The sequence below is a fragment of the Oculina patagonica genome, chromosome 6 (assembly GCF_052425735.1).
Source record: "Oculina patagonica isolate OP01 chromosome 6, crgOcupat, whole genome shotgun sequence".
NCBI classification, from domain to species: Eukaryota; Metazoa; Cnidaria; class Anthozoa; order Scleractinia; family Oculinidae; genus Oculina; species Oculina patagonica.
In genome coordinates this window covers 3,530,716-3,539,919 of record NC_135763.1, presented here as the reverse complement: position 1 = coordinate 3,539,919, position 9,204 = coordinate 3,530,716, and the positions used below count along the sequence as shown (strand labels likewise).

The window sequence follows — 9,204 nt, the reverse complement described above, 5'->3', positions numbered from 1 at the left end:
ATGTTGCCGCCTCCCGCTTCGGCAATAAAGGGCGTAAAGCTCTTAACAAAAGAACAAACGGGCTAATCATTTTAGGAAATCACTTTTGTGGATTCTAGTTTCTTTAAAGTGAAAGGTTGTTTTAAAAACACTTTGCATTTTGAATTTTGACACCAGTTAAAATAATTATTCACATTCGTACTTGATTTTTTTATTGGAGTAGGAGTATAAGCATGAGAGAATTTCACTGGCTGACAGTTTTATTAGCTCTTTGCCTCAGTATTTTGTGGACACCACAAGTGATTCAAAATCGGTTTAATTCAAAAGTATTGAGGACTGCACACAATGGAATATCACTGAGTGTGTAGCCACAACACGCCTCATCATTATAATTAAGAACGTTAAGGGAACACAAATTATTTATTATACATCGTATCATTGTCACATAACATATCATCTCGATAATGTGGTTTGTACGAATAAACCATAAATATAGCTTAAGCGATGGTTATTCCCCAATTTTAACTACGCTTTCCAAGTTTTTTTTTTAATGCAGTTACATTTATTGAAAAATGTTTCAGCCATTAAGGAATGGCTTTTTGCTGTTTAGTCATTAAAACGTTATTTTGTCCTTAACCCTGAACACGAATTAAATTACAACGCTACTCTCTTTATATTATTATCATCGATTGCCTTTTGTTGCGTTGCATCGCGAATTCTTATTTTATTTGTTGCCGTGCAAAATGATTATTCACAGCCATCATCAGTTACACTCGTTTCGTAACCTGGAGATCGTGGCGGATTCTAGGAGGGCTTTCGTTTCAATTCGCACCGTACCGCGACTGAAGCGTTCTTCCTCTGGGTTGGTAAAACTCTCAGAGCCAAGTCAAGTTTCGATCTGCGTCATCTCGTGCGACAGAAACTATCACAAGACAAAATCAGCACTGAAAAGGTACCTTTCTCTGCTTTCTTTTTAATCAATTCATGTAGTTTGTATCACGAACAGACAGAAGGGCTTATTTTTGCGTCGAAAGCCCGTTTGTAAAATTATACACATATCTTCACTAGATATACAAGGGTCAGGCAAAACACGACAAAACAAATATTACGAGCACTCTGGTCGAAAAGAAAAGTCAAATTATCTCAGGTACGTAACGTTTTTAATCTCGTGTGGACTTTCAAGTGAGTGCTTATTGATTTATAAAAGACCGAACCTTGACGTGCTTTGACTTTAATTTGAATGAGTGGGCGGTTTGGCTTGTAGTTTCACCGCCGAGAAGGCTAAGAATATTATTATACAGTACGGTTAAAGGTGTTTCTTTTCACTGTCTTTGTGTAGACAGACTGTAATATTCAGCTTCGTATGTAGAGCGCAAAATATAGACAAACTGATAACAGTTATCAATTAAATTAGTGTCCACTTTTGGTTATTCCGTTTCTCTTTGCAGCCTTGTTGAAATTAAAGCTCTTTAATTCAATGCTCTTTGTGGCTTTGTGGGTTCGACTCCCGCTCAGAGCCTGAAAAATTTTTTCAGGTTTACAGTAGTATGGCCGCACTTGCATCTATCATATATATATATTTCATTGCTACTGCTGGACACACATTCACTTATTAAAAATTAAAAATCACTGTTCACAAATTTGAAATGGCAAAGAATAACACTTACATACAGCAAACGTCTCGCAGCAATTTCGTTCTTATTCTCCATCGCTTTGGCTCTTATAATTTCTCGTCTCTCAGTTTTTATTTTTTCCCAGACGGGTTAGTTTAAAATATGGAAACAGATACAATGATTTTCGTATCCAAAAGTAAATGAGGTTTGGACACAATGGGATATCACTGAATGCAAATAACTACTACCTGTTCGGTATGGGTCAAAACACTGCTAAATTAAAAGATGGCTAAAGCTGACGACGGTTCTTAAACAAACACAAATCAACAGTAATTTTCACCTCATAACGTTGTTTACTGAATTAAACGACACGATCTTATACATATGTAATGGTTCTTGCCAATTCTATAGCTATAACCACACATTTGAGGTCTGCCATTGTTCGCAACGAGTGGGAAACGCATCATTGCTAAAATCATGATTGTGTAGTCACAAAGGCGTTAATTTTAACTATCGATGCTTTAGCAATCCTAAATCCTGAATGCAGGATCCTGTTATCTTTCAGTTGCCGGTTTCATACAGGCTGTTTCTTTGCCGGAGTGGGGACGAGGTATCTGTACAATGTTGTCTAGGTGCCGTGGTACCATATATACGTGAGTCAGGGTTGCATTAAATAAAGTTAAAAGGAAATGAACGTTGGACATATCTGAATGCCACGGTGTTGACATTGTTCAATTCTTAATTCTATATTTTAAACTATATCGCTACAACTTTATGCGTGTAGAAATAAATATCCTAAGTCGTGGCTTTTTTAAATTCGTAACATAGTGTGAATCGTGGCGAATTCGAGGAGTGCTTTCGTTTCAATTGGCACCGCCTGATAAAGCCTTTATCCTCTGGTTAATAGAACTCTCAAAGCCAAGTCAGGTTTGATTTAATGACACCTGTAAGTCTGTCGGTTGTCACTTGCTCTTTAATACCTCAATTGTTAAGAGATTTGTTTCATGTAACAAATTAACGTAAGTTTCGAAACAGTTCTTGCTGTTTGAGGAAAACAATATAATGATTATGCATTGCATTGGTAGTTTCAAATATATATACAGATAGTTTTGTAGACAGACACAGTATCTCTGCTTAAATTCCGGACGCCTATAATTCTGGACACTTCGCTTTTACTTTTCTTTATTCTTCGTAAGCAAAATTTTCATACCGTCACGCTTTTTCTTCTTTGTAACTTAACTGATTTAATCCAAGCCATCTTGAACTGAAAGATCGATTTTCTCAGTAATAACAGACAGATCTGCTTGTCCTCCCCACTAGGAAGCTTTTGTCGTCTTTTCTTTAAAATAAAAACCGGAATAAACTAAAGTTAAGAAAATGCGGTAATGGCTGTTAGACTTTAAACTCTCCCTGTATAGCTTAAAAAATCGCAAACATTTATCTGAGAAGAAGTCATTTCTAGTTTTTCAGCTCCATAATTTGTTATTAAGCAAATATTAATTAAAAAACTGAATTCTCCATTCCGTAGAAAAACGCCACAAGGCATACTCTGTTTCTAGGCAATTTTATTCTGGAGCAAGTAAGATCTGCTCAGTGACCGCACGTAGTTAATAGCTCGTTTGTCAACTGTCGACTATCAACTACAGTCAGCCCGAGAGTTTCGTGATTATTCCTCGTTGCTGCGACTTTTCAGAATGTATAGTGTAACTTAAGTTTAACATGTTTACAATCTAAGGCTTGATGTATTAAAATATATTGATTTCCTAGGCAAAAATAAATAAATTTTCTTGTCATCCCCACTGGGAAGCTTTTGATTTATTTTCTTTCTACTTATGCGTTTCTACTTATGCTTGTGCGTTTGGCCGTGCAAGGATTTTGGCAGCCTGAGTGATATCCGATTTTACGCGGCTTTTGCAAGAAATCAAGGCCAATAAGACACGAACGTGACACGCACGTGACACGCGCTTGACACACGCGTGACACGAGTGCAAAGCGCGACCGCTCATGTTGCCTCCCCCCGCTTCGGTAAAGAAGGGTTTAAATCTTTCAACAAAGGAACAAACGAGCTAGTGAACGGTTGTTAAAAAAACATTTTGCATTTTGATTAATTACATCGGCAGGAGCATAACAGGAGCTTAAAGCTGAGACTGTTTTGTTTTTATAAAACTACACAGAAACTACACGTACGGGTTCGCGGAGGCGATATCGGTGTGATGTTGTTTAATGGCACTGTAACAAATCTAAGGTTGCTTTTGACATGATAAATGTAGCTACTACACGTTTGCAAAACACTGATAAAAACGACGAAAAAGATAGATCTTAACGTTACTCATTATCATCCGATAATTTTGAAACAATGGTTCTTTCCCAGTTTTAGCCACACGTTCTATTTTTTGCCTTGCAGCAATTTGAATAAATAGCGTTTCACGACCAGTGTTTACATCGAAAGGGAACACATCATAGCTTGCTTTGTGTTTAATCATAAAGGTTCTTTCAAATGCTTCGTGCATGGATCCTAAACCATGAACAAACTAACTGAATTAAATCACCACTCTCTTTTACAGTACTATGATGGCCTTTCTGTTGCGTTGTATCGCAAACGTTTAACTTTGGCACATGATAAATAAATATTCACCGTCGTGCTTGATTTTTTTATTGGAGTGGGAGTATATGCATGGGAAAATTTTACTCGCTGACAGTTTTATTAGCTCAATGTTTGTGACACCACAAGTGATTAATTCAAAGGAAATGAGGACTGCACACAATAGATTAACACTGAGTATATGTAGCCTCAACACTGACGCGAACGTTCATTAACAACTTAACGTTAAGGAAACACAAATTATTTATCATACATCGTAACATTGTCACATCATGCGATAGCATATCATCTCGATAATGTGGTTTGTACAAATAAACGATAAATAAGCTCAAGCGATGGTTCCAAGATTGTTTGTTATGCGGTTACATTTATTGAAAAGTGTTTCAGCCATTAAGGAATGGAAACACATCATGGCTTTTTTCTGTTTAGTCATCAAAGCGTTTATTTTGTCCTTAACCCTGAACACGAATTTAATTACAACGTTACTCTCTTTACATTACTATGATCGATGGCCTTTTTGTTGCGTTGCATCGCAAATTCTTAATTTATTTGATCCCGTGCAAAATGATTATTCACATCCATACCCTCGTTTCGTAACCTGCAGATCGTGGCAGTTTCTACGAGGGCTTTCGTTTCAATTCGCACCGTACCGCAACTGAAGCGTCCGTCCTCTGGGTTGATAAAACGTTCAGAGCCAAGTCAAGTTTCGATCTTTGTCATCGCGTGTTACGGAAGACAAAATCAGCACTGGAAAGGTACCTTTTCTTTTTAATCAATTCCTGTAGTTTGTATCACGAACAGACAGAAGGGCTTTGACTCGACAAAAGACCTCTTTTCGTGTCGAAATCCTGTTTATAAAATTATACACATATTTTCACTAGCTATACAAGGGTCAGGCTAAACGTGACAAAAAAACTATTACGTGCACTTTGGTTGAAAAGAAAAGTGAGATTATCTCCTGTACGTAACGTTTCTAAGTTCTTGTCTTGTGGACTTACAAGTGAATACTAATTCATTTATAAAAGTCAAAAAGGCTAAGAATATTAATATACAGTAGCGCTCAGGTTGTTTCTTTTCACTGTCTTTGTGTAGACAAATGCTATAATCTTCAGCTTCGTGTGTAGAGTGTAAAATATAGACAAGCTGGTAACAGTTATCACAACATATTTTGGCTATTCCGTTTCTCTTTGCAGCGTTGTTGAAATTAAAGCTCTTTTATTTAATGCTCTTTGTGACTAATTAAAAACCATGGTTCACAAAATTGAAATGGTAAAGAATAACACTTATATACAGCAAACGTCTTCCAGCAATTTCGTTCTTATTCTCCATCGCTTTGACTTTTCAATTTCTCAGTTTTCATTTTCCCCAGACGCGTTAATTTAAAATACAGAAAACATAGAGCTCCTAACTAGCGACCTATAGCTAGATGAGCTTTAAGACAGTCAGGACACAGTGGAATACTGATCACTGAGTGCAAATAACTACTACCCGTTCACCAACTGAGGGTCAAGACACCGTTGAACGATGGTTAAACCTGACGATGGTTCTTAAACAAACAAAACTCAACAGTATTTATAAAATATGAACCGATAACGTTGTTTACTGACCTAAAGGACACGATCTATGACATCGATGGTTCTTGCCAATTCTGGCGGCCATTTCTCCTCGCAACGTGTGCGAACCGCATTATAACGTTTTGTGTTGAGTCAAATAAAAGGCGTTTATTCTGACTTTCGATGTTTCAGCAATTCTGAATCCTGAACGCAAGGTCCTGTTCAGTTTTCTCTTTTTATTCGCCGGTTTCATACATGATTTTGATGCCGGATATAGGACAAGGTATCAGTAAAATGTTATTTAGGTGGTACCAAATGTAAGTGAGTCAGGGTTGCATTAGTTAAAAGAAATTCGGCGAACTTTGGACAAAACTGAATATCACGATGTTGAAATTTTTGCGACGTTTCGGCAATACAAGATCCTGAACATAAATTATATCGCTACTCTTTTTGCGTTTATTAGATCCCTTGTAAATGAATATTCAAAGCCGTAGCTTACTTTCGTAACATAGTGTGGATCGCGGCGAACTCGAGGAGTGCTTTTGTTTTAAGTGGCACGGCAATAAAGCAGTTTATTCTCTGGGGTAAAAGAACTTTCAGAGCCTGCAAGTCTGTCAGTAGTCACTTGCTCTTTAGTACCTTGATTGTTATGGGGTTTTTGTTTCGTGTAACAAATTAACATAAGCTTCGAAACAGTTTTTGCTGTATGAAGTAAACAATATAATAATTATTATGCATTGGTAGTTTTCGAATATATTCAAAGATAGTTTTGTAGACATGTAGTGTATCTCTGTCTATATAATTCCCGGACACCTATAATTCTGGACCACTTCGCTTTTAGCTTCTTCGTAAGCTAATATTTACACAGTCACACGCTTTTAATTTTCTTTTTTTGTAATAACTTAAATTTAATTTAACGCATCGTGAACTGAAATATCAATTTTCTAGGTAATAACAAACAAATCTGCTTGTCCTCCCAAAAGGAAGCTTTTGTCGTCTTTTGTTTAAAACGAATAAATTTAGAAAACTGTCCCTTCCATAAGGAAACGCCACTAGGCATGCGCTGTTGCTATGCAATATTTTGGCGCCAGAAAGCTCTGCTCATCAGTAATAGAGAAACGCCACTAGGCATGCGCCGTTGCTATGCAATATTTTGGCGCTATAAAGCTCTGCTCATCAGTAATAGAGAAACGCCACTAGGCATGCGCCGTTGCTATGCAATATTTTGGCGCTAGCAAGCTCTGCTAGCAAGCTCTGCTGTAATAAATGAACGCCAACATTCTGGCGCTGGCAAGTTCTGTTCAATAAGAGAGAAACGCCGCTAAACATTACCTGTTTCTATGCAATATTCTGCGCTAGCAAGCTTTGCTCAGTAATAGAGAAACGCCACTAGGCATGCGCTGTTTCTATGCAATATTCTAGCGGTGGAAAGTTCTGCTCATTAATAGAGAAACGCCACTAGGCATACGCTGTTTCTATGCAATATTCTAGCGGTGGAAAGTTCTGCTCCTCAGTAATAGAAAAACGCCACTAGGCATGCGCTGTTTCTATGCAATATTCTAGCGGTGGAAAGTTCTGCTCATTAATAGAGAAACGCCATTAGCCATGTGCTATTTTAGGGCCCTTTAGAAAGCTATGCTTAGTGATCGTTTTTGTCTTAATGGATCATTTGTCAGCTGTGAACTGACAAATGTAAACTGTCAGTTTTATTTTTCTAATTAGGACTCCTTAAAAGAGAGAACGCCAAAGATCGTATCCCATTCTCAACAGAGAACCAACTACTAACGGAGGTCTAACTTGTCGCCGAAGAGTTTCATCAAAGAAGTAAGTGAACACGAAAAGTGCAGTGCAGTAAGTAATTACGTTTTTTATTATGTTTGTAAGATATAACGACTGTGTGATGTAGTACCTCTTGGAGTATAAGCCGTTACCAAATATGAGGACTGGACGAAGCTATTTCCCTTTATAGACGCCTTTCACAAAGTACAAAATACCAAAATGACCGAGTTGCTAACAGCTTATGTATCGCAATATCTGAAATGTTAAGACAAAGTGAGTCGCAGTACCTAATTCTCAATTCTCGATTGTTGTAGGTGACGTTCCTTTTACTCACCTTCAGTCTCGATCTCTTTTCATTTAAGGAAACGGCTCGAGTATCATGCACTAGGTAAAAGACCTTCGACAACATTTTGTCCGGGTTGAGTCCCTCTCCTTTGCTTTACCCCTCCTTCCTCTTCCTTGAGAGCTTCTCGCTAAAGAAATTTCCTCCGCTAGTTAAAGCGCCTAATCCATTGAATCTCAGCTCTTCACCGTCAAGAGCTTACTGAAACTTATCTTGTGTTTTTGTTTCTTATTTTTTTTTCATTTGCTAGCCATGTCTTTCAAGTGTGGAATTTTTCTGTTGGTGGTGCTGTGCGGAATTGGATATTGTAAGTATACCAAAACACACGCGCGCGCGTTCACGCAAGCACGCGTACACTCACCTCACTCACGAACACGCACGCTCACACGCACACTAACTCGCGCGCACGCACGCTCGCGTACACCAGCAAAGAAAACGAAAACGATAACATTTAGTTGTAGAAAAGCATAACTTGTTTTTTTATCATAAAAATACGAGAAGAATCAGATTATGAATTCTATTTTCTCTGTAGCTTATTTTATTATTTGTTTGTTTTTACAGGTGCAGGTATGGATTCCTAACTTGGTGGCTTTGCAAAAAGGATTAATCAGAAGAGGAACAGGAATAATGATTTTTATACCCTAAATTTAACTTTATCTTAGAGTTATTATCGACAGCAACAGAATCTAGATATAACTACAAAAGAATTTTTGCTGATAGCCCAGTAGAGCAGTTTTCATTTGAGTGTCGAAAGTAATTTGCGTTAGCTATGGTTTTGCATTACTACGCTTAGTGATTGGTTTAAAAATCTCGCGCCACTTTCTCAACCAATCAGAACTAAAACCAAAACCAATCGTGACTCGCTCGCGCACGTTTTTCGGCGCTTCGTGCTTGCGACATGTATTTGCTTCGAGTTTTGATTGGCTCACTGGATTGTCTGTGTCCTTTGTGATTGGCCAGAGTAATTACTTTGCTTTTGGTTTTACGACACTCAATTGAAAACTGCTCTATTATCAGTTCGTGCATTTATCAGTTCGTGCCTTAAGTTCAGAATAAAGCTAAGAGGCTCACTTTAAATAATTATTTATAAACTGCACCATGGCTGGGTAAAGAAAAAAAAATCGGACTGAATTATCAGGGTGAGTGTTGTAGCAGTCATTTGGAATTCTTGGTTTCCTTATAGTCATACACTGTGCTGACATCCACAGTTTAGAGCTAAGAATTTTGGTTATAAAGACGTGAAGAATACAAATTAAACCATTAATATCACTGATGCGAACGATTTATTCTTTACTAGGTGTATGCTATGATCAGCGATGGGACTGTTCAGACTTG

At 37.6% G+C, this 9,204-nt stretch overlaps 1 protein-coding gene across 7 annotated transcripts; it reads left to right on the top strand.

Moving 5' to 3' along the window:
* The first annotated feature begins 659 nt into the window (after positions 1 to 659).
* Positions 660 to 8,178, top strand: LOC144658964 (uncharacterized). 7 transcript variants are annotated; one of them, XR_013571810.1, is made up of 5 exons: positions 660 to 931; positions 1,048 to 1,126; positions 2,158 to 2,202; positions 7,470 to 7,598; positions 8,120 to 8,178. XR_013571810.1 is itself a non-coding variant. In XM_078519490.1 (5 exons), the coding sequence occupies exons 1-4, from the start codon at positions 723 to 725 to the stop codon at positions 7,530 to 7,532; spliced, it is 396 nt and encodes a 131-aa protein (XP_078375616.1). In that variant the 5' UTR covers positions 660 to 722; the 3' UTR covers positions 7,533 to 7,571; positions 8,120 to 8,178. The 7 variants fall into 7 exon arrangements, 2 of the variants coding, with proteins under 2 accessions (XP_078375616.1, XP_078375614.1); XR_013571809.1 differs by having other exon boundaries at positions 2,158 to 2,245; XM_078519490.1 differs by having other exon boundaries at positions 7,470 to 7,571.
* Positions 8,179 to 9,204: the final 1,026 nt, after the last annotated feature.